This window comes from Loxodonta africana, chromosome 3 (genome assembly GCF_030014295.1).
Source record: "Loxodonta africana isolate mLoxAfr1 chromosome 3, mLoxAfr1.hap2, whole genome shotgun sequence".
NCBI lineage: Eukaryota > Metazoa > Chordata > Mammalia > Proboscidea > Elephantidae > Loxodonta > Loxodonta africana.
Window position 1 is genome coordinate 18121022 of NC_087344.1, and position 26216 is coordinate 18147237.

Here is a 26216-nt window from a genome sequence, read left to right on the forward strand (position 1 = left end):
GAATCAGGACAGCAACAAAAATGTTTGGCTAATGAGGAGCTTTGGATATTGAGCCCCCAGGGATACAGAGACTGCAAATAGTCTTACCTATGATCTCCTTACTCACCAGCTCTTCTTTCTAGTCAGGAAGTTGCACATCTGAGACTCCACCTGCAGCTAATCCTCTTGCTCTGAAGTGCAGAGCCTCACTGGGTCCTCCTTTGTTTCCTAAGGACAGATCTTTTGCCTAAATCATTCAACATTCAGGGCAGATGTTACTCATCATTCCTCAGTAACTCCATCCAGGTAAACTGGAGTCCCTTAGTTAATGTTTGGAAATGAAGACAGGTGTTTCACTACAGTTTCATCCAGAGGAATTTGTGACAAGTGTTGTTGTTGTTGTTAGGTGCCATTGAGTCAGCTCCGATTTATAGTGACCCCATGCACAACAGAATAAAATGTTGCCTGATCCTGTGCCATCTTCACAATCATTGCTATGCTTGAGCCCATTGTTGCTCATTATTGCAGCTACTGTGTCAGTCCATCCTGTTGAGGGTCTTCCTCTCAACAGGGAGTTACAGGAGTACATGGGTAAAATGATTGGAACTAAGTCTTCCATGAACGCTTGCCTATCTTCCATCTTCCTAACATGTTTTTTGCACCTGTGTCAAGGAACTCTCATTCTACCAGCCTCCTACTCTGTCTCTACAATGACATTGACCATTTTTCTCCTGAACAGAAATCTGCCCCTTCTCAAACATGATGACTGTTATAGAATTCTCTAATATTTACTTACATTCTTCTGGTGGAGAAGGTAAAGGGTTCATTGACTTTATCTTATCTTCTAAGTCCATTTTTATCACTGTCTATTGCTGCCCAGCTCTGATCATGGAACTATGTGAAGCCTGAGACAGACACATTACACTATCTCCCTTGTTCATCTATGTTCTCTTTATTAAACTGCCAAATATTTAAAATGATCATAGAAGCACAGGTAGCATTAAAAAGAAAAAAAAAAAGAACAGCTTTTCACCTTTTTCCAGAAAAAATACATGATTACATTCAGCTCTATCAGATTCAGATTTTTTTTTTTAATTTATTTAATACCCAAATGATATCTATACAGAAGACACATTCTTTGTAGTCTTCTCCCTTAGTCTCCTTCTCTTCCACAGATGGTGTTTGCCTCTGGTGGTGAAGCTGCTGCTGGTCCAGAGACCACACATTTGATTGTCTTGTCATCCATCTTTTCCATCAATTCCATCAACAATATGGAACCCAGTAACCAAACAGAAGTTTCAGAGTTCTTTCTCCTGGGACTGACGGAGGATCCAGAACTGCAGCCCCTCCTCTACAACATTTTTCTGTTCATATACCTGGTCACCATCCTGGGAAACCTGCTCATCATCCTGGCTGTCAGCTATGACTCTCACCTCCATACCGCTGTGTACTTCTTTCTCTCCAATCTGTCCTTTACGGACATCTGTTTAAGTACAACCACAGTTCCAAAGATGCTGGTGAACATCGAGACACAGAAAAACTCTATCACTTATATAGGCTGCCTCACCCAGGTATGTGCTGTCTTGGTTTTTGGAGGTTTTGAAAATTTTCTCCTTGGAGTAATGGCCTATGATCGCTATGTGGTCTTTTGTCACCCACTGAGGTACACGGTCATCCTGAACCCCCACCTCCTTGGCCTGCTGATTGCATTCTCTTTGTTCATTAGCATCATAAATGCCCTGGTCCATAGTCTAATGTTGTTGCCACTGCCCTTCTGCACAGACCTGGAAATCCCCCATTTCTTCTGTGAAATTGCTCAGGTTCTCAAGCTCACCTGTTCCAATACCTTCATCAATAACATGGTGCTGTATTTTATGACTAGCATATTTGGTGGTATTACTCTCTCTGGAATCATTTTCTCTTATTTGCAAATTCTCTCCTCCATTCTTAAAATGCCATCAACCGGGGGGAAAGTATAAGGCTTTTTCCACTGTGGATCTCATCGTTCAACTGTTTTCTTGTTCTATGGGACAGGATTTGGAGTGTACATTAGTTCTGCATTTACACACTCTTCCTGGAAGACAGCAGTAGCCTCAGTGATGTACACTGTGGTCCCTCAAATGATGAATCCTTTTATCTACAGCCTGAGGAACAGGGACTTGATGGGAGCCTTGAGAAAAATCATTGGTAGCATACCTTCTTTTTAGCTATTGTGTCATCTGCTCTGAGCTTGGGTATCTAGAAAGCAAAAAAGTAAAAGTAAAGGCAATACTGGCAAGTCAAAATTCCTAACTTTTCCTTCAGCGAGTTCTTCTAAAATTACTAGATGACATAATGGCTGAGTGTTATATTAACAAGTGAAAATTTGACCTCTGTATACTGGCCCCCAATGGTTTACTTCTTCATAGCAAGCACAAAAAAGTCTGCTGATGTCAAACTCTAATTTGTACATTTCTGATCTTTTTTTTTTTTTTATCTTTAAAAATAACCCAAATAAGCAGAATTTTACCAACGTAGAGCCTGTTTCCTTTTTTTTTTTTTTTTTTTTTAGAGCCTGTTTCCTTACTTACCCCACAGAACTGCACTCAGAAGTTCCTATGTGTGGATAAGATAAAGCCTTGTGGCTATAAAACTCCTAGTGTGCTGTTGCCTTTGGAGTTCCTCTGACCAAGAGAGTATCCACCTTGCTGCAGTAGGAAACCTCACAGGGACACATAATCTCCCTCCTTCCTTCTGCCCTTTCCTGGGAATTTTCATGCCCTCTTCCTCTTCTGTTTTCTTCCTGTACCACCTGCCTCTGGAAGACCTCCTGGTGTGGGAGATTATACCTTATATAGAGCTGCCAATGTGTCAGCCCCAATAAATGGCTTACTGTTCAACTGCTGAAAACACTGGTGGCATAGTGGTTAATAGCTACAGCTGCTAACCAAAAGTTTGGCCTTTCTAATCTACCAGGTGCTCCTTGAAAACCCTGTGGAGCAGTTCTACTCTGTCCTTTAAGGTTGCTGAGTCAGAATTGACTTGACGGCAAGGAATCTAGTTTTTTTTGTTGTTGTTGTTCAACTGCTGTCTTGTGGTCATAGTTTTTTGCTGTTGTTGTTCATCCTGAATTCCATTGAACTCACTACATTAAGTGCATTACAATTTGGGGTTCAAACCTGACTCTGCTTTTTTCTAGATCTGCACTGTTTGACAAATGATTTCAACTCTATAAGTTAAACTTCTTCAGCAGTTCCATAGAAACAGAGCCTGTGGAAAGGCTTCTTATTATAATGATGTTGTTAGCAGCCTTCTCAGACAAAAGCAAGTGGGAGAATATGGATAAGGGAGGGAAGGATGTAAGTAAGGTTGAGATCATAGCTAGAGAGTAGCTTCAGCCTGATCCAGTGGAAAGGGTTGTGAGTTGCACCGCATACTTATCCTGCTGTGGGACAAGAATGCTGACCTTCCATGCCCTGATTCAGTAATTACTGAGATTTGTCACTGGTAACCTGTCTCTGCACAGTAACATCAGTATCCACCATACTGTTTCATCATCTACAAAATGATCTCTGTGATTTGAAATGATTGTGAGAGACTTTAATTTTATCAATAAGGAAGTCTTTGGTTCTGAGAAGAAAAAGAAGTCATTCTAACTAATATCCTCAAGCAGTGGAGTTATATCTCATTACAAGGAAAGGCCTTCAGAGGTAGGGAATGTACAGGAACATGAAAGTAGGCTTCATTTAGTACTCTGTGAGGTGGCTTCATCTTAGAACTGGTTCCCCCTCGTGGTCTCCTGATTGCTGCAGCAGATTCGAGTGTCATATCCACACATGATGTCTGGAGAGAGAAAACTTGCTGCCTTTCCTTGAGTCTATTGTTAATAGACCTTTCCATGGTGTCATCAAAAGGTAGCCCCTTTCTATTCGGTTGAAAAATGCCTCCCCACAAAAATATTCCAATCCCCAGAAACTGTGAACTTCAGTGATATGATAAAAGGGTGAATGTTGTTGCCTGTGTCATATTTAAGAAACCACTTCCCAATCCAAGATCCTAAGATTTCCCCTTTTACTTTTTTTAAGAGGTTTATAGTTCCAGTCTTTGATCCGTTTTAAGTTAGTTTTTGTATATAAGTGAAGGGTCCGTGGCTATTCTTTTGCATATGGTTAACCAAGGGTCTCAGCACCGTTTTCTGAGGAGGTTTATTTTTATTTGCATGGAATGGTGCTGGTGCTAAATGTTATTTATATATGGATTTCCTTTGTTTCTCCCCCTCCCCCATCATTGTGCTTTGAAGACTTAAGCCTGTTGTTGGGTGTAGCACTACCTCATTTATTTTCAGTGCCGTATATTTTTACATTACTTTTAGTAATATCACGGAAGTTCTTTTTTATGTAGATGGAAATTTTCTAGCTGGTTTTCTGCTATTATAAATAAAGCTATTTCAACAGTCTCATTCATCCCTCCTGGTTGAAATGAGCAAGAGTTTTATAGCAGAGGAATGGGAAGTGTAGGTTATTGGTATAGGGGAGCACCAATTGTCCTTTGAGTAGTTCCAAAGAGTTTTTTTTAAGTGGTTGAACTTATTTTCACTTCCATTGGATATTCCTTGTATCCATGTACACACCAATACATTTTCACTTAGTCTAACAATACGTTAAGTATAAAATACTATTTATGAGTTCCTGTAAGTTTTGTTGTGTACAATTTCACAATAAAAAAGGAAAATTATTTAATTGATTTACATTTATATTACTATGAAGTTGAGAATTTTTTCACATAGTACATGCCATTTATTTTTCCCCTTTTGTAAAATATCTGTTTATGGTATTCCTATTGAGTCGTTTCTCTTTTTCTTCTTAATTCATAAGCTTTCTTTCTTTAGTGGGGATGTTAATACTTTGTCAGTTATATACATTAAAAAGTTCTTCATTAAGTGTGTGGCTTATTTTGCATATCCTCTAGTGCCCTTTGAATGAAGAAGGTGCTTTTACTCTTTTCCTCTCTGTCGTCCTTCCTCCTTCTGCCCCAGAATGCCCAACGGGGTCAGTGGAGGCTGACATTGGGATTGTTTCAAAACTGTTTCCCCCTCTTCCCAATCCTACTCCCTTCCTTTCTCTTTCAAGGTGCTAATCCCTGGAGCAGTTTCTAATATACTTCTCTCATACTAATGTCTCCTTCCCAAGGGAGCCCAACCTGAGGCTATAAGAAAAGGATGTACTGTTTGATGGTGATAAGAGCTATGGAACATACCTCAGAAAAGGTAATAAGAAAACATGAAGCTGTTGCAGTTTTATATATGAGGGCAGAAGAAACCTCACTGAGTAGTTTACTCATGAGTGAAGACTTGCACAGAGTGAAAGTCAACCTGTGGTTATATAGAGTAAGAATCAATGTTACTTTCCTAGAGTAAGACAAAATTTGGCCTAAAGCATTATCTATTTTCTTTCTTTCCTAGGTTAGGTTTTTTTTAGAAATTCAGTTGCAGGAGTGAGAGTACAATGGGATTTTCCTTTCTTGTGCTAACTATGTCTGCTTTTAGTTATTAAGATTATGCTGGCCTTATATAATGCGATAGAGAATATTTCTTCCCTTATATTTTCTGAAAGTATTCTTTTAACTCTGTCTACACTCACATTACCTAGTTCTTTCCTTTCATTTCCATCTGAGTTCAGTCAGTCGAAAAGCCTAAATGCACAGAGAAACACCAGAAAGTAAAGTAACAGAATATACTTGTTACGAGTAGGTACTATTTGAATTAGGCAGCTTCAACCCAAAATACAGGTAAGATACTTCGAAAAGAGATTAGTGAAACATGTTATATAGGCCTTTGTCATGTTAATTTCTTCGGAGATAACATCAGAACACATGTAGGATTCCAGGGAAGCCAGTTATAGGAACAGAGTATCTAAGGATGTGCCATACATTTTCCAGTCACACCCTGGAGTTCCTGTTGCTGGAAACGTACTAAACCAAAAAAAAAAAAAAAAAACCAACCCACTGCCAGCAAGTCGATTCTGACTCACAGTGACCCTATAGGCAGAGTAGAACTGCCCCATAGAGTTTCCAAGGAGCACCTGGTGGATTCGAACTGCTGATCTCTTGGTTAGCAGCTGTAGCACTTAACCACTATGCCACCAGGGTTTCCAGCGACTTACTGCACACAGAAGATTCCCTAAAATATCCCAATGCCTGGCGGAACAGTCTCCACTAAGCTGCTTACTAGGCTATTGTGGGACCTGAGGTGACTCCAGAAAAACGAGTTAAACTTTAATAGCTCAAGGTTCAAAAGGACACCTAAGGGTTGATCTAGGAAATAATACTGGAGTTATTATTCCTAGTTCTTGAGCGTAGAGAATGTGACCCAGCTGGAGCTGGACTCACATGGACACATCAACTGGGCCCTGAGGTATAAAGACAATAGCGAGGATAATCTTGGAAAATATCTTTTAGGGAACATTTCACATTAACCAGTCAAGCAGAACACAAAAGACTTTCCACTCTTTTCTTTTACTTATAACATTTAGTGAATAGAAAATTTGTTGGACCAATGAAGACCCTCCTGACTGTCATTACTGAAACCTGTACCAATGATTGTTAAGAAAGACGATTCAAAATGTAGGATCACAGTTTCTAGCCAATCTGTGAAAAGGTGAAGCTTTCAATGGTTTTGCCCATTTGTGAGGTTAATTTGGAAACCCTGGTGGCATAGTGGTTAAGTGCTACAGTTGCTAATCAAAGTTAGCAGTTTGAATCCACCAAGTGCTCCTTGGAAACTCTGTGGGGCAGTTCTCCTCTATCTTATAGGGTCACTGTGAGTCAGAAGGAAACCCTGGTGGTGTAGTGGTTAAGTGCTACAGCTGCTAACCAAGAGGTCAGCAGTTTGAATCCACCAGGCACTCCTTGGAAACTGTGGGACAGTTCTACTCTGTCCTATAGGGTCACTATGAGTCGAAATTGACTCAACGGCAACAGGTTTGGTTTGTTTTTTGTTGTTGTTCTTTTTTTAATGTTAACATATACTAATGACGCTGTAATATTCCTTGGACTCAGGCAGACACACTGTGGCAGCATACTTGTCATTTTTTCCATTCTTGTCTATTCTGTAATATTTCTTTGGACTCAGGCAGACATGGCTGTGACAGCATGCTTATCCATTTTCCCACTTTTGCTTACTCTATAATGTTCTCTGGACTAGAAGAAGACATGGCTGTGACAGCATGCTTATCCATTTTCCCACTTTTGCTTACTCTATAATGTTCTCTGGACTAGAAGAAGACATGACTGTAGCAGCATGCTTGTCCATTTTCCCATTCTTGCCTAGTCTGTAATGTTCCTTGGAATCAGGCAGACATGGCTCTGGCAGCATGCTTGTCCGCTTCCCACTTTTGCCTTTTTGAATATATGCCGAATAAAACTTTCTTTTTGCTTTACTAAACTTTGCGATGTTTTTACCCTACACGCAAATGTAATGGGTAGATCACCCCAACTCCATGAATCCAGAAATCTGGATTACTGGAGGATTAAAATGGTTTGTCGTTTCTTCCCCATTTTAGTCATGACTTTGCTATAGAATCTTTGATCACAAACATTCTTTAACGGTAGCCAGGTATCATCTGATTCTTCTGGCCTCATGACAAAGGAGATAGCTGTTAATGGAGGTAATCAGACCTACAGTCTAGATCCTCCTCAGCCTCCTGCTCCAGAGGAACAAATGACCTGGGAATACATATGCAAGTTATTAACACAAACACACCAATGTTCATCTATTAAGGCACGAACTTCTTCTTGGGAGACAAATGCTATTCTCTTTTGTAAAATCATAGCTCAAACTTCAGATAGTTCTCTACCTATGGTCTTTATAACTTTGCTAAATTTATCAACAGATACTTCTAATTTGAGAATTATAATATCTAAAACCATTTAAAGTTCAATTATTTCTTTTAATGTGAGATTCAGCTATTTCAGTAACTAATAACACTATGCTGAGTACATATACAGAATATCCTATGGTAAGGGTTTCTCTCATCTCCTAATTGTTCTTTTAATCTTTTTAAAGCTTCTTTTCTGGTCTCAATTTTATGTTCCTCTCATATTTCTTACTTTTCCTCTTGTTTAATTGAGTATATGTAAACAGATAGAACTAGCATAACAAGAACCAGTTCAAATTTGTGGGAGAAAAAACAAACCCATTGGTTAGATAATTTTGGAGAAAGGAGAAAAGTGGTTTCTTATGTCCATAAAATAGGATGTTTTAGTCCATTCAGTCCTACGTAGTTAATTTCTGTTCCATGTGATTCTGGATCAGCACCGGCCTGTGAACCCATCAGGTCAGCTTCTACTCAAGAGCTCTGGAAATCTTGACTGAGCCCGGTGGTATCTATGTTTAAAATATCTATCATAGCTCTTTTTTATAAATACAATATAGTCCATCTTTCTTTGAAATATTTTGGCCAAACATTTTCAGTGAGTTAGCAGAGTAAAAGCTTACCTGCAAACAAAATTTTAAAGCGGCCATGGTTAACTTATAATAACAATAATTCTTAAGAGTGAAAGACCTGATGGGAATTAATTACAAAAGCAATGCATTACCCATGGAGTTCTTTTTATTACTATTTGGATGTTTAGAGACTTGATTATCTTGGTATATTCTTGGTATATCCTTGGTATATCCCATCTATGTGGTATTACATCTCAAGATTATCATGTGTTTTATCTGTATCTCTTTGAAAATAAAGTTAATCATTATGTTTACACAAAAATATCTCTACACATAATGATTAACTTTATTTTCAAAGAGATTCAGATAAAACACATAATAATACCACATAGATGGGCTATACCAAGAATATACCAAGACAATCGAGTCTCTAAACATCCAAATAGTAATAAAAAGAACTCCGTGGGTAAACTATGTGAATTCCCCAGTTAAAACCATTGGCTTTGATGATGCTATATTCAAAAGAGATAAAATGGCAAAAAAGTTTGCAATTAAAATAACTAAAATTATGACTGACAATATCGCTTTCATGTCAAAATATACGAGGAGACACTGACACACAAATTTTTAATGCAAAGAAAATTTGGCACAACTCCTGATTTGACAACATGTTTCATGTAACTCATAATACATTAAATGAGCTGGTTTATTTTAGTACTTTCCCTTTAGAAAGCAGGAATAAAATAAATCTTTTATGGCTTCCACGAAGTTTCAAAGTGGACAGGAGTTTATCATAGGTCACCAAGAAAAAATACTTGAAGCTTGGTTTTCAGCATGAACCCAGGAATTTATTCTAATGAGACACAGAAACTTTGCCTCTGGGGCAGATTATACAAAGCATAAAATCAACTGTTCAACCCAGTATTTAAAGAAAATTTTTTAATTTTAACAGTGAGAACCCCAATTTTTTTTTTTTTTTCTCACTCGTCACAAGTATCATTTTCTGTCTTATAGTCCAGTCCAATCCCTGTCTGAAGAGTTAGCTTCAGGAATGGTTTCAGTCTTGGGCTAACAGAGAGTCCAGGGGCCATGACCTCTGGGGTCCCTCCATTCTCACTCAGACCATTAAGTCTAGCCTTTTCACCAGAATTTGATATCTGCATCCCACTGTTCTCCTGTCCCATGAGGGATTCTCTGTTGTGTTCCCTTTCAAGGCAGTCATCAGTGGTAGCCGGGCACCATCTATTTCTTCCAGTCTCAGGCTGATGGAGTCTCTGGTTTATGTGGCCCTTTCTGCCTCTTGGGCTCATATTTACCTTGTGTCTTTGGTGCTCTTCATTCTCCTTTGCTCCAGATGGGTTAAGACCAATTGATGTATCTTAGGTGGCTGCTCTCTAGCCTTTAAGACCCCAGACTTAACTCACCAAAGTGGGTTGCAGAACATTTTCTTAATACACTTTGTTATGCCAATTGACCAGAATGTCTCCTGAAACTATGGTCCCCAGACCCCTGTTCCCGCTACTCTGGCCTTCGAAGCATTTGGTTGTATTCAGGAAATTTAATAGCTTTTGCTTTAGTCCAGTCGTGCCGACCTCCCCTGTGTTGTGTGTTGTCCTTCTCTTTAACTAAAATATTTCTTGCGTACTATGTAATTACTGAATACCCCTTTCCCTCCCTCCCCACCCTTGTAACTGTTAAAGAATATTTTCTTCTGTGTTTAAACTTTTTCTTGAGTTCTTATAATACTAGTCTTACACAGTGTTCTTTTGCAACTGACTAATTTCACTCAGCATAATACCTTCCAGATTCCTCCATGTTGTTTCACAGATTTGTCATTGTCCTTAATCATTGTGTAGTATTCCATTATGTGAATATACCATAATTTATTTATCCATTCATCCATTGATGGGCACCTTGGTTGCTTCCATCTTTTTGCTATTGTAGACAGTGCTGCAATGTAAATAGGTGAGCACATATCTGTTTCCGTCAGAGCTTTTATTTCTCTAGGATATATTCCAAGGAGTGGGATTGCTGGATCCTGTGTTAATTCTATTTCTAGCTTTTTAAGGAAGCACCCAATTGATTTCTAAAGTGGTTGGACCATTTTACATTCACACTAGCAGTGTATAAGTATTCCAGACTCTCTACAACCTCTCCAAAATTTATTATTTTTTCTGTTTTTTGGATTAATACCAGCCTTGTTTGGATGAGAAAGTATCTCGTATTAGTTTCGATTTGTGTTTCTCTAATGACTAATAATCACGAGTATTTCCTCATGTATCTGTTACCCGCCTGAATGTTTTCTTTGGTGAAGTACCTGTTCATATCTTTTGCCTATTTTTTAATTGGGCTATTTGTCTTTTTGTTGTTGAGGTTTTGCGGTATCATGTAGATTTTAGAGGTCAGATACTGAACGAATTTGTCATAGCCAAAAAGTTTTTCCCAATCTGTAGGTAGTCTTTTTACTCTTTTGGTAAAGTCTTTGGATGAGCATAAGTGTTTGGCCTTTAGGAGCTCCCAGTTATCTAGTTTCTCTCTGGCATTTGTGCATTGTTGGTAATGTTTTATATACTGTTTATGTCATGTATTAGGGCTCCTAACGTGGTCCTTTTTTTTTCTTCCATGATCTTTATTGTTTTAGGTTTTATATTTAAGTCTTTGATCCCCTTTCAGTCAGTTTTTGTGTATGGTGTGAGGCATGGGTCTTGTTTCATTTTTTTGCAGATGGATAGCCAGTTATGCCAGCACCATTTGTTAAAGAGACTGTCTTTTCCCCATTTAACTAACTTTGGGCCCTTGTCGAATATCAGCTGCTCATATGTGGATGGATTTATGTCTGGATTCTCAATTCTGTTCCATTGGTCTATGTATCTGTTGCTGTACCAGTACCAGGCTGTTTTTGACTACTGTGGTGGTATAATAGGTTCTAAAAGCAGTTAATGTGAGGCTTCTCACTTTGTTTTCCTTTTTCAGTAATGTTTTACTTATCCGGGGCTTCTTCCTTTTCCCTATGAAGTTGGTGATTTGTTTCTCCATCTCAATAAAAAATGACTTCGGAATTTGGAATGGGATGGCATTGTATCTGTAGATTGCTTCGGGTAGAATAGACAGTTTCACAATGTTGAGCCTTCCTATCCATGAGCAAGGTATGTTTTTCCACTTATGTAGGTCTCTTTCGGTTTCTTGCATTAGCGTCTTGTAGTTTTCTTTGTATAGATCCTTTACATCTCTGGTTAGATTTATCCCTAAGTATTTTATCTTCTTGGGGGATATTGTAAATGGTATTGGTACAGTGATTTCCCCTTCAAAGTTTTCTTTGTTGGTGTAGAGGAATGCAAGTGATTTTTGTATGTTTATCTTGTATCTAGGTCCTTTGCTGAACTCTTCTATTAGTTTCAGTAGTTTTCTTGTGTATTCTTTAGGGTTTTCTCTGTATAAGATCAAGTCTTCAAATAGAGGTAGTTTTACTTTTTTCCTTACCAATTTGGAAACCATTTGTTTCTTTACCTAGCCTAATTGCTTTGGCTAGAACCTCTAGAACAATGTTGAATAAAAGTGGTGATAAAGGGCGGCCTTGTCTGGTTCCTGTTCTCAGGCGGAACACTTTCAGAATCTCTCCATTTAGGAAGTATTGGCTGTCAGCTTTGCATAAATGTCTTTTCTTATGTTGAGGGATTTCCCTTCTATTCCTATTTTCCTGAGACTTTTTATCATGAATGGGTGTTAGACTTTGTCAAATGCCTTTTCTGCAACAGTTTATAAGATCATGTCATTCTTGTCTTTTGTTTTATTTATATGACGAATTACCTTGATTGTTTGTCTAATGTTAAAACATCCCTGCATACTGGTATGAATTCCACTTGGTCATAGTGAATTTTTTTTTTTTTTTTTTTTGATATGTTGTTGAATCCTATTGGCTAGAATTTTGTTGAGGATTTTTGTGTCTAAATTCATGAGGGATATTGGCCTGTAATTTTCTTTTTTTTGTGGTATCTTTACTTGGTTTTGATATCAGGGATATGTTGGCTTTATAGAATGAGTTTGGGAGTATCAGTACAACTCTTTAAGTGCAAAAATGAACACACTCATTAGTAGACCCTAATTTTTTTTTTTTAATATATATATGTATAGAGAGAGAGTTGTTGTTGTTGGGTGCTATTGAGTCAATTCCAACTTATAGTTAATGCTATAAGGTAGAGCAGAACTGCCCCACAGGGTTTCAAAGTCTGTAAACTTTTTGAAGCAGACTGCCACATCTTTCTCCCACAGAGAGGTCGGTGGGTTTGAATCACAGAATTTTTGGTTAGCAACTGAGTGCTTTAACCACTGCCCCACCAGGGCTCCTACAGAGAAATTATAGGTAGGTAGATAGATAGGTAAATAGGTAGGCAGGTAGATAGGTAGATAGAGAGCAGGACACACAGACAGAAAGACAGACAGATAAATTAGATAGATGATAGACAGATGATGATATGTAGATAGATGGATAGATAGATGATAGATCGATACATCGATAGATCAATAGAGAGATAGATAGATGATAGATAAATAGATAGATGATAGAGATATAAATATTTCTCTGCAGCATGTAAAGAAAAAGTATATAAAGTTAAATTATAATGAATATTCATTAACTCAGTTTAATATCAATAAGTTCCCTAAAGATCTTGGAAATGGTTTTAAGCCTACATACCGTAAAACATAATTACTATTGAAATAAGATTCATTTAAATAGTCTATATTTTCATTCTAACTTTTACCGTGTCCTGTATTTCCCCCAGTCTTACATTACACCTTTAAGATTCTATCAACAGAGCTTTTTCTTTTTTTGGACCCAGAGTCTTGGCTCAACCGGACCAATTTGTTGATATGCACATATAGTAACACTGTAAGTTAGAGTAGAACTGCCCTTTTTATATATCGGGTGGATTTATTTTTTTTAATAATGAATATTATCTTTTGACTTCTTAAAGTTCCTGTACAATACGTAGAACTTATTTATGGTTCTTTTATGTTGGGAATTGTCTTAGTCATCTAGTACTGCTATAACAGAAATACCACAAGTGGAGGCTTTAACAAAGAGAAATACATTCTATCACAGTCTGTTGTTGTCGTTGTTAGGTGCCGTCAAGTCGGCTCCGACTCATAGTGACCCCATGTACAACAGAATAAAACACTGCCCGGTCCTGCACCATCCGTACAATCATTATGCTTGACCCCATTGTTGCAGCCACTGTGACAATCTATCTCGTTGAGGATCTTCCTCTTTCCAGAGACCCTGAACTGTGCCAAGCATGATGTCCTTCTCCAGAGACTGATCCCTCCTGACAACATGTCCAAAGTATGTAAGGCACAGTCTCACCATCCTTGCTTCTAAGGAGCATTCTGGTTGTAATTCTTTCAAGACAGATTTATTCGTTCTTCTGGCAGTCCATGGTATATTCAATATTCTTCACCAACACCACAATTCGAAGGCATCAGTTCTTCTTTGGTCTTCCTTATTCATTGTCCAGCTATCACATGCATATGATGACATTGAAAATACCATGGCTTGGGCCAGGTATCCCTTAGTCTTCAAGGTGACATCTTTGCTTTTCAACGCTTTAAAGAGGTCCTTTGCAGCAGATGTCCCCAATGCAATGTGACTTTTGATTTCTTGACTGCTGCTTCCATGGCTGTTGATTGTGGATCCAAGTAAAATGAAATCCTTGACAACTTCAACCTTTTCTCTGTTTATCATGATGATGCTTATTGGCCCAGTTGTGAGAATTTTTGTTTTCTTTATCTTGAGGTGTAAACCATACTGAAGACTATGGTCTTTGATCTTCATTAGTAAGTCTTTCAAGTCCTTTTCACTTCCAGGAAGCAAGGCTGTGTCATCTGCATAACGCAGCTTGTTAATGAGTCTTCCTCCAATCCTGATGCCCTGTTCTTCTTCATATAGCCCAGCTTCTCAGATTATTTGCTCAGCATACAGATTGAATAGGTATGGTGAAAGGATACAACCCTGATACACAACTTTCCTGACTTTAAAGCACTCATTATCCTCTTGTTCTGTTTGAACAACTGCTTCTTGATCTATTTACAGGTTTCTCATGAGCACAATTAAGTATTCTGGAATTCCCATTCTTTGCAATGTTATCCATAATTTTAATAATCCACACAGTTGAATGCCTTTGCATTCAATAAAACACAGGTAAACATCCTTCTGTTATTCTCTGCTTTCAACCAGGATCCATCAGACTGGTATATCCAACTTCCTGCTTGATCTCTTCAAGTGGAAGCCTAACAGGCACCTCAAACTCAACACACCCCAAACTACAACCCTGATATTAAACTTCCAAATACATTTTGCCTACAGCCTTTCCTATCAGGTAATGGCAACTGTATTCTTTTAGAAACTGAGCAGTTTTTTTTTTTTTTTTCTCATTAAGCATCATCTTTGAATTCTTTTTTTTACTGTGTGCCTGCTCTTTCAAAAGAAAAGTATATCCAGAACCCCACCAAATCTCACCACCTCCACCAAGGTCCAAGCTGTCATCATTTTAGGATATTTAAAAAGTCACTACACATACTACCCTGTGTCTGCCCTTGCCACCAAGAGACTGTTTGAATAATCTGCCTGACACTACATATTTGATATCACCTTTTCTATTCTCCTCATTACTCATTACATTACAAGCTTCATGGCCTCTGTGTGGTCTGACTATTGATTTTTTTCTGGATTATTGTTTAGGTTGGTTATCATTTTTGCATTGCTTTTCTTCATAGTTATTTAAATTAGAATATCCAGTTTCTGTTTGAATGGGAAGATTTTCACACCTCTGTGCTTTTTCATCTATGTGCTCACTCTTTCTTGCCAACAGGTTCACAGTAACCCTCAGCAATCACCACTCTTCTAATTCTGAATTTCATTCCCTGACTCCCCTGCTCAGTAATACTGAGACTGTCACAAATCCACCAGCCACCATGTTAACAGGTAGCTTGGTTCATCTTCTCCTTGGAGGCTTTTCTGAAACTTTCAGCTGGTCTAAGTCCATAGTCATGGGTCCAGTCAGTGTCCACAACTCTTGTATTCACCCACATCTTTCCGTTAAAGAAGTTCTACCTCTGCCCTTGGCTTCAATAGCACATATTTTCCTAGAATTTTTAGTCCTTCTTAACTGAAAGAGCAAACTTTCAGCTAAAACTTCTTGCTATGGACATAACTCCTTGCCTCAGCTTACTCAGTACTTTACATTTCAGTTCCTTTTATGGTACCTGGAAAACTTAACTTGTATTTTTAGGTTTCAGGTATTTCTGTGCTACTGGGAAAATTTTCTTTTTTTTAGACCAGCTATATTTTCTTCTGTTTTGTCTGTTATTTCATGTATTTGAAGAGAATAGCAGAGGGTGGTGTCACAATGTCATCTTCTCAAGTTAGTTTTCATATAATATATGAAGAAGAAAAGTTTATGTGGAAATAATGAAACGTGGTAAAATAAATTAATAAACACATGAAAATTTTGAGTGTGTTACAGGTAAAAGATTTTTAAGTAAATTCTAAATTAGAGCACCATCATCACCTATTAAATATTGACTGTTAGATGACTAAATCTACTGAGAGTATGGATACACCTGTATACTAGTGCCTAGCCAATGACATTGTGATTTCTCAAACTCCATTAAAAATGAAGAGCCAAAACATCAAGCCAACTTTCACTAATATGAAGAAAAATGTGCATGAAATAAATGAAATTGGCAATCAAAAATACCTTGGCTTGGGTCAGAAGAACCTTAGTTCTCAAAGTGACATCTTTGCTTTTTAAGTGCTTTAAAGAGGCTTTTTGCAGCAGATTTGCCCCATGTAATTTGTCATTTGATTATTTGACTGCTGCTTCCATATATGATGCATATATTATACCCATATGCATAAACTTATCTTCACACCTAAAATAGGAATCAGGCTTCCTAATGTCATTGATAAGATAGAGTTGTCGCCAGTTGTGTTAAAAAAAAGAAGACTGCAATCCAATTGGAGAAGGATTGTGTGTCCACCTGTGCATAGTGTGTAATGTGTAGGTGAGCAGAAAAAATAGAGATAAACGGCATGCAGCTGGTGTCACAGGGGCATCCAGAATTCCACAGTTTAAAGCCTTGGTCTTTTAGGAGTTGCACTACCCTGGAATCAGAATGACAATAAAAGAGTTTGGTTAATGAGGAGCTTTGGATATTGAGCCCCCAGGGATATGGAGACTGCAAATAGCCTGCCCATGACCACCGCACTCAACATCCCTCCCCCAGGCAGGAAGGAGCACACCTGAGACTCCACCCACAGATGATCCTCAAGCTCAGGAGCCAGGGGTCCCTCTCAGTCTCTCTGCCTTTTCTCAGGACACATCTTCCACCTTCACCATCCAGGGGACTTGTCCAGCATCATTCTACAGCAATGCCAACCAGGTATCTTAAAATCACTTAGGTATTGTTTGGAAATAAGAACAAATGTTCCATCACAAGTTCACCCAGGGGAAGCTGTGAAGAGAGTAGCATGCATAATATGACCAAACTCAAGTCTCCCATGGATTCCTGCCTCACAGTCTTCCAACTTCCTGACATGTTCCTTTGTACCAAGGAGCTCCAATTCTATCAGTCTCTTACTCTGTCAGGAACCCTGGTGGCATAGAGGTTAAGTGCTGCGGCTGCTAACCAAAAGGTCAGCAGTTCGAACATACTAGGCGCTCCTGGGAAACTCCATGGGGTAGTTCTACTCTGTCCTATAGGGTCGAAATTAGTAGGAATTGACTTGATGGCAATGGGTTTGGTTTGGTTGTTTGGTCTTACTGTGTCTCAACAATGGTAAAACCATTTTCCTCCTGGGCAGGAATTGCCCCTTCTCAAACATTATGACTATTATAAAGTTCTCTGATACTTACTTGCATTCTTGTGGTGATGAAATAGGAAAGAGCTTCACCTTATCTTCCTACTCCTTGTTCTGAACACACATTTGTATTATTTCTGTCACCTGGCTGTAATCTCTGGGAAAAGATGAGTCTGGGACAGACTCTTCAGGATGCCTCCCTCTTCTATGTGTTTTTCTGTATATTATTATGAACTGAAAAAAGAAAATAATTTTATTGATACTTCATGTCTGGGAGGCTATGAGCCAATTTTTCTTTGTAAAAATAGATCCTTTCATAGAAAAGTTGTGTCCATCCACACTTGAATAGAATATGCCACTTGGGCTAGAATTCTAAGCTTACAAAGAAATCCACAAGAGGCCATGTTGTTGTTGTTGTTAGCTGCCATCGAGTGGGACCTTGGCTTATAGTAAACTATGCATAACAGAAGAAAAAGCTGCCAGATTGTGAACCATCCCCATAAAAAAAAAAAAAAAAAAAAATTTTTTAATCAGCTGGAAATCACCTGTTTTGATCATACGGTTCTCATCGGATGATTTTGAGAAGTAGATCACCAGGCTTTTCTTCCTATAAAATTACAAAATATTTGAAATGACCATACCAACAGATGGTGCAAAAAAAAAAAAAAAGGCACCCCATCATTTTACCTTTCCAGAATAAATAAATGTTGATGCTCAGCTGTTGATCAGATTCACATACTTTTTATTAAATAGCCAAAATATATGCACAGATGGCACCAACTTTGTATGCCACTCCATTCCTCATGTGCCTTACCCTAGATGGTGTTTCCTTCTAGTAATGCAGCAACGGCTGGTATAGAGACCACACATTTGAGTGCCTTGTCATCTCATTTTTCCATCAGATTCATCAATAATATGGAGCCTAGAAACCAAACAAGTGTTTCAGAATTCCTTCTCCTGACACTGACAGACGACCCAGAACTGCAGCCTCTCCTCTTTAGCCTGTTTCTGTCCATATATCTGGTCACTGTCCTGGGGAATCTGCTCATCATCCTGGCTGTCAGCTCTGACCCCCACCTCCACACCCCCATGTATTTCTTTCTTGCCAATCTGTCCTTCACTGACATCTGTTTCACCACCACCACAATCCCGAAGATGCTGGTGAACCTCCAAGTACAGAATCAGAGCATCACGTATGCAGACTGCCTCACTCAGGTCTGCTTTGTCCTGATCTTTGTTAGTCTGGAAAGCTTTCTTCTTGGAGTAATGGCCTATGACCGCTATGTGGCCATTTGTCACCCACTGATGTATACAGTCATCATGAACCCCCGTCACTGTGGTCTGCTGATTCTACTCTCCTTGTTCATTGCCACTGTGGATGCCTTGATCCATAGCCTGATGGCATTGCGTCTGTCTTTCTGCACAGACCGGACAATCCCCTACTTCTTCTGTGAAGTTCTTCAGATCACCAAGGTTGCCTGTTCTGATACACTCCTCAATAACATCTTCTTATATTTGGCAGCTACCATACTGGGTGGTGTCCCTCTCTCTGGAATCATTTTTTCTTATACTCAAATTGTCTCCTCCATTTTGAGAATACCTTCAGCAGGTGGAAAGTATAAAGCTTTTTCCACCTGTGGGTCTCATCTCTCAGTTGTTTCCTTGTTCTATGGGACAGCCTTAGGCACGTATGTTAGTGCTGCATTTACACACACTTCCGGGAAGACTGCAGTAGCTTCAGTGATGTACACTATGGTAACTCCCATGATGAACCCCTTCATCTACAGCCTGAGAAACCGGGATGTGAAGGGAGCCCTGAGGAACATTATCGGGTGCATACCTGCTTTTTAGTTATTAAATTATCTGCTTTGGATCTGGATTTCTAGGTTGCATGAATGGAAAAGAATTCTCATAAGCCGGAATTCCTGACTCTCCCATCACTTTGTTCTTCTAAAATTACAAGATAACATAATGCCTACGTGCAATTCAACTTGGGATCGGACCCTGACTCTGTTCTGTGTGCAGCTCTGTACTTTTGACAAATAATTCCAACACTCTGTTGTTGTTGTTGTTAGGTGCCATGAAGTCAGTTCAGACTCATAGCGACTCTATGTACAACAGAACGAAACACTGTCCAGTCCTGTGCCATGCCCACAATCGTTGTTTGAGTGACCCCATTGTTACAGCCACTGTGTGAATCCGCTTTGTTGTGGGTCTTCCTCTTTTTCATTGACCCTGTACTTTACCAAGCATGATGTCCTTCTCCAGGGACTGATCTCTCCTGACATGTCCAAAATATAATACAGTATAGTCTCACCATCCTTGCTTCTAAGGAGCATTCTGGTTTTGCTTCTTCCAAGACAGATTTGTTCTTTCTTTTGGCAGTCCATGGTATATTCAATATTCTTTGCCAATGCCATAATTTAAAGGTGTCAATTCTTCTTCTGTCTTCCCTATTTATTGTCCAGCTTTTGTATGCATATGATGCTATTGAAAATACCATGGCTTGGGTCAGGCACACCTTACTCTTCAAGGTGACATTTTTGCTTTTTAACACTTTTAAGAGGTCTTTTTCAGCAGATTTGCCCAGTGTAATGTGTCTTTTGATTTCTTGATTGCTGCTTCCATGGGTTTTGATTGTGGATCCAAGTAAAATGAAATCCTTCACAATCTTCAATCTTTTCAGGTAGAGTTTCATTCAGTCTCCTACAAGATGGCTCCATTCTAGGATGGTTGCAACAGATTCAGATGTCATAACCACATTTGATGCTCAGAGACACAAAACTGACTCCTTGTTTAGTTTCTACTGTTAATAGAGGGTCTTTTCTTAACACAGGTCTATTGTTAATAGGGGAAACCCTGGTGGTGTAGTGGTTAAGTGCTACTGCTGCAAACCAAGAGGTCAGCAGTTCAAATCCACCAGGTGCTCCTTTTAGATTCTATGGGGCAGTTCTACTCTGTCCTACAGGGTCATTATGAGTCAGAATTGACTCGACAGCAGTGGGTTTGGTTTTATTGTTAATAGGCAAACCCTGGTGGCATAATGGTTAAGAGTTACTGCTCCAAACAAAAGTCAGCAGTTTGAATCTACCAGGCACTCCTTGGAAACCCTACGGAGCAGTTCTACTCTTTCTTATAGGGTTGCTATGCATTGGAATCGACTGGACCACAACGGGTTTGGTTTTTTATTGTTAGTAGACCTTTCCATGGAGCCATACAGAGGACATCTCCTCTTCTCTCATCACTTTGAATGCAAGCATATGTCCCTTCATCATCAAATTTATTGTATGGGAAAAAGCAAATACTCTGAGAGCCTTAGCCTGACCATGTGGATTGTATTTTCTGTTGGGAAGTGAACCCCTGCAACCACTACCAGCACTTAACACAATGCCTAGCACATGATTCTCAATAAAATCCAATTGGGATCATTGTGTTCTATATGTTACCATTATTTAAAAGGCTTGTTATTCCTTGCACTCAAACATTTCTACCACTTGATTCAGCAGTTTTATTGGTTCCCCTTTATTGCAATGCCTTTCAGCAGGTTTTACCAGTCTTAGTAACATAATGAAACGAATAATTATTCAGTAGGCTGGGTAGAGATGATAGTCTTTTTTGGAACCCTATTTGCTCTGATCCTGTCTTACTGATTTATTGATCAGAGTGTATATGAGATGTTAATTTTCTCCTTACTCACCTAATTTTGCAGTTTTTCTTTCTCATGTTTGCTGAGCCTACACAGAAGTTGAATACAATTAATTAAATCACTGAAGTTTTAGAGGGTTTCCTGTACTGTTAGGGATCTCTTGTGAAAATTTTTAATGTGTATTGGTGAGGAAAAAAGTTTTCCTGTGGGGATGGACTTCATTTTGAGGACCACGTGTTGAGTGTACATCAGGACAGCAGAAGAGGGATGGTGGGAGGCTCAGGATGATGACTTTTTCCTCAGGCACAAAGAAGCGGGGTTAAGTCAGAATCATCTCTGTAGTATGGGGGTGACAACAATTCAGGTCTTGTACCATCAGTGGAGTGTATAGACAGCCTACTGTTCAGGTCATCATTGACGGTGGTGGTGGGATTGTGTTCAGCAGCACACTCAGAGGAAACCTCACCTGGCACACCATGTGACTTCTAGTACAAAGATGCTCCATTTATGTTCATACTGCAAGTTTCCATACCTCACCCAAGAACTACTGACTTTGATCTCTGGGTAGACATTCCAGTAATGAGCATTGTTAATAACCCCTTTTTGAGGTTTTGATGTATGCTGAAATCTGAGAAGCAAGATGTAAATATTAGAAGAACATGGAAGAATGCATTAGAATATGGACTGTGAAAGAATCTGGAAATTGAAAATCTTTTCAATTTTGCTTATTAACATATCATTTTCAAAGTAGGGTATGAAATGTATTTGTAGCTCTTAAAGAATAGCAACGTAATGAAAGCTCATATCTCGACCCCTGGGTTAAGAAATGAAGTAATGCCATCACCACAGAATCCATTTCAAGGGTCTTTCATTCACATTTTCCTCTATCTTCCCAGTAGCAAGCACTATCTTGAATTCTGTATTTATCATTTTCTCTGATGTTCTTCTATTTTGTTGAATCCTATTATTATGGATTGAGTTATATCCCCCAGGAGGGTAGGTTGAAGTCCTAAACCCTGGTATCTGTTGCCAATTTTCTTTTCTTAGGATTTCTGTTCTACCTCCTAGTTTTGTGCCTAGTTACTGGGGTATTTCAACTAGCAAGTGGACATCAAGAGCACAACAATTCATCTTCATTCACCTAGGGAAGAAGGAGAGTCAGAAAGAGGAGAAGGAAATCAAATGCGTCTCTGGTTGCCTTCATGAACAACTGTCTCGTTTACCATGAAACCAAAGCTTGACGATGCCTGACTACCATTACTGAATGTTTGGATCAAAGATTCCGTAGAAAAATTCTCATCAAAAGGAGCAGGAGACAGGGGAGAATTTGGAACAGAATTTCAAATTTTCCATGGATCTAGACTTTCTGCAGCCATTGAGGATAGACGAACCCCTGAAACTATGACCCTGAAATAATCTTTAAGCTATAAACCAATATTATACACTAAAGTCTTCTTTGAATGATAATTTTAAAAACAAAACTAAACTAAACATGGCTTAACTTAATTAGCAAAGTATTTCTGCTTTGAGCTTTGTACTCTTTTTTAAAGAATTATCTATGTGAGGTCAAATTGACCATGGCAACTCAAAAGTTTGGATGGGAAGTAAAAGGGGCAGTGAGTTTAAGACAATGGTAGTGGAAAGTTTTGGAAACGGGTAGCAAGTATGGTTGTATTATTTGAAGAAGGCAATGAATGCCAGTGAATTGAACATGTAGAAATTGTTGAAATGGTGTAACTTTGGCTGAGTATACTTTCACCAGGATTAAGTAATTTTTTTTTTTTAACATGAAGGGTTTTTAAGTGAGTATTCACAAGGAACACCATCTTCACCATCTGCCATTTAACTAAGCCTATTGAGAATGAGAATGTGGATAAATCTGCACATTAGTACCTAGTCATGACTTGGTGATTTCTTACAACTCTATTAAAATTGAAAACCAAATTATCAATGCACCTTTCAGTACTGTGAAGAAGAATGTAGTTTGAAACTATAATGATGAAACTGGAAAAACTGTGATAAAATGGAAAATCCTAAAAGGGAGTAATATGTCTCTCAGTGATTATAGTCAGAATTGACTGTAGAGAATACCTTAGAATCTTCGGTGCTATATACACAGAATGGAGATTAACATTCATGAAACATTCAATGACTCATAGAAAGAAACAAGTCTTAATGTTTACATTTTTACAATATCTTAATATAATATTTATATTTATATCCACATACATAAACTGCATTTCTACAGAATTGATATCAGGTTTCCTTACATCATTGAAAAAATAGAGGTGCTTTTAGAGAAGGATGGCGTGTCAGTTTATACAAGATATGCACCATGAAGGTGAGCAGAAACAGGTGGAGAGAGTTGGATGGTTTCTCAGGACTGGGAATCAGTCATCCTGAATTCTCCTGTCGGAATGAACTCAACGGCTCTGGGTTTTGGTTATTGTCTTGGTCAGAAACCCTGGAGGTGCAGTGCTTTAGAGCTATGGCTCATAACCAAAAGGTGGGTAATTCGAATCCACCAGGCACTCCTTGAGAACACTATGGGGCAATTCTGCTCTGTCCTTTAGGGTCACTATGAGTCAGAATCTACTAGACGGCAACAGATTTTTTTTTTTTTTAATTGCCTTGGTATTTTCAGATTTGTACAGCCCCGGAATCAGAATAACAATAAAAGAGTTTGGTTAATGCGGAGCTTTGGAGACTAGCACCCAGGAACAGAGGCTGCAAATAGTCTGCCCATGACCACCTCACTCAAACTCCTCCCCAAGTCAAGAAGCAGCACACGTGAGACTCCATCCACAGATGATCCTTCCTGCTTGGAAGAACCACATCTTCCAACTTCCCCACCCAGGGCAGATTCATGGATCATTCCTCAGTGATATCAGCCAGGTCACTTAAAACTGCTTAGCTTGCATTTGAAAATGACGGCAGACGGCAGGTGTTTTAGTACAGATTTATCCAGGTGAAGCTGTGAATGGGGTACATTCATAAAATGAATGGAGTCTCCCATAGGACAACTGGGTCTCTGCCATCTTCCTGACATTTTTCCTTGTATCTTAGCATCAATGCTCAAGCGGCTCTCATTCTGGTAGTCTCCTTCCCTCTCTCTATAATGGCAGGGACCATGTTCCTCCTGAGCAAACAGGAGGACTGTTACAGAATCCTCTGACATTTACTTGCATTCTTGTGAGGGAGGGGGTTGGCTTCACCTTATCTTTCCATTTCTGGTTCTTGACATACCTTCTTATTATCTTTGTTTTCTATGACAAAAGAGGTGGAGACACAGACAGACACATCAGGCTGCTTCCCTATTCTATACATTTGTCCTTAAAAAAATTTACACAATTTATAAATGATCATACTAGCAGATTGTGCAAAAACAACACATAGTGAATCAAAGACCAAGACCACCTTTTTATCTCTTTCCAGGATGCTCTGCTATATCAGCAGCCATTTATTTTTTTTAAGTAACAAAATATGCATAATGAAGACACCCCCTTTGTTTCCCACTTTATTCCTCTCCCTTCTTTTCCAAGATGGTCCTTGTCTCTGCTGATGGAGCTGCCACTGGTCCAGGAACCAAACATTTGATTTTCTTATATTTCTTCCATCATCACCAATATGGAACCCAGAAATCAAACAGATATTTCAAAATTCTTTCTCCTGGGACTGACAGAAACTCCAGAAGTGTAAGCCCTCCCATCTACTCTGTTACTGTCCATATATCCGGTCATTGTCCTAGGAAACTTGCTCATTCTCTTAACTGTCATCTTTCACTGCCACCTCCACATGCCCATGTATTTCTTTCTTGCCGATCTGTCCCTCACTGACATCTGTTTCAGCCCCACCACAATCCCAAAGACGCTGGTGAACCTCCAAGCACAAAATCAGAGCATCATTATGCAGGCTGTCTCACCCAGGTCTGCTTTGTCCTAGATTTGCTGCTTTGGGAAAATTTTCCCCTTGGAGTGATGGCTTATGACCGCTTTGTAGCCATTTGTCACCCACTGAAGTACACTGTCATCATGAACCCCCTCCTCTGAGGCCTGCTGATTCTACTCTCCTTGTTCATTAGCATCACGAATGCCCTGTTCCACAGTCTGATGTCATTGTGACTGTCGTTCTGCACAGAGCTAGTAATTCCTTACTTCTGTGAAGTTCTTCAGGTCATCAGGGTTGCCTGTTCTGATGCTCTCATCAATAACATCTTCTCATACTTTACAGCTACAATACTAGGTAGTGTTCCTCTCTCTGGAATCATTTTCTCTTATGTTCAAATTGTCTCCTCTATTTTCAGAATGCCATCAGCAGTTGGAAAGTATAAAGTTTTTTCCACTTGTGGATCTCATCTCTCAGTTATTTCTTTGTTCTGTGGAACAGGTTTTGGTTCATATATTAGTGCTGCTCTTCCAGGAAGACTGCAGCTGCTTCAGTGATGTACACAGTGGTCACTCCTGTAATGACCCCCTTTATCCACAGCGTGAGAAACACGGAAGTAAAGAGTGCTTTCAGAAAAATTATGAGAAGCATACCTGCCTTTCAGTGATTTCATTACCTACTTTTGGCTTCGGTTTCCAGATTGCATCAAAGTGAAAGAATAATTGTGAGGCAGAATGCATGACTCTCCCATCAACAGTTTCTTCTAAAATGATGACATAACCTAGTGGCTAAGTACAACCCAAAGTAGGTTTGAAATCTGAATTTTCTCTTTGTGTAGCTCTGTGCAATTTGACAAGTTATTTTAATTCTCTAAGCTGAATCTCTTTGGTCAGGTTCCATAGAAGCAGTGTGTAAGGCAGGGTTGATTTATTTGGGTGGCACATTCTCAGAATAAAGAAACAGGAGGTGGTAGAAGTGAAGGGAAAGGATGTAGACAAGGCTGTGGGAATAGAGACTAGCTTCAGCCTGATGGCATGGTTGGAGTCATGTGACTGAAAACTAGGCTTAATCTCACTGCAAGACAAGACAGCTGACCTTTCATGCCCAAATTTAGTTATTACCATGACATGTCACTGGTAAACCATGAGTGTCCGCGGTAACATTAGCATTCGTCATATTTTTTTGGTTGTTGCTATTTTTGGTGCTGTTGTTAGTTGAAATCAAGTTGGCCTTCATGATCCATAGGATCTCATTGGCTGATTTCTTGGGAAATGGGTTGCCAGAGCTTTCTTTCTACTGCATCTTAGTGTGAAAGACCCACTGAAACCTACTCGGCATTATAACAACACTGGATGCTCCACTGACAGACAAGTTGCAGCTGCACATAAGGTTCATTGGCCAGAAATCAAACTTGGGTCTCCTACATG

The 26216-nt window shown here is 39.1% G+C and overlaps 1 protein-coding gene and 2 pseudogenes across 1 annotated transcript; all 3 read left to right on the plus strand.

The window, feature by feature from the left end:
* Positions 1-1109: 1109 nt before the first annotated feature.
* Positions 1110-6971, plus strand: LOC100666706 (olfactory receptor 7G1-like; annotated as a pseudogene).
* An 11202-nt stretch (positions 6972-18173) lies between these two features.
* On the plus strand, positions 18174-19330 carry LOC100666990 (olfactory receptor 7G2-like). The gene has a single exon (XM_003423033.4). It carries the CDS (start codon positions 18174-18176, stop codon positions 19107-19109), a length of 936 nt encoding a protein of 311 aa, XP_003423081.4. The 3' UTR covers positions 19110-19330.
* A 5551-nt stretch (positions 19331-24881) lies between these two features.
* Positions 24882-25456, plus strand: LOC100667278 (olfactory receptor 7G3-like; annotated as a pseudogene).
* Positions 25457-26216: the final 760 nt, after the last annotated feature.

Excerpts from the sequence above, each read along its gene's own strand:
- LOC100666990 (XM_003423033.4), top strand. The coding sequence starts at position 18,174 with ATGGAGCCTAGAAACCAAACAAGTGTTTCAGAATTCCTTCTCCTGACA.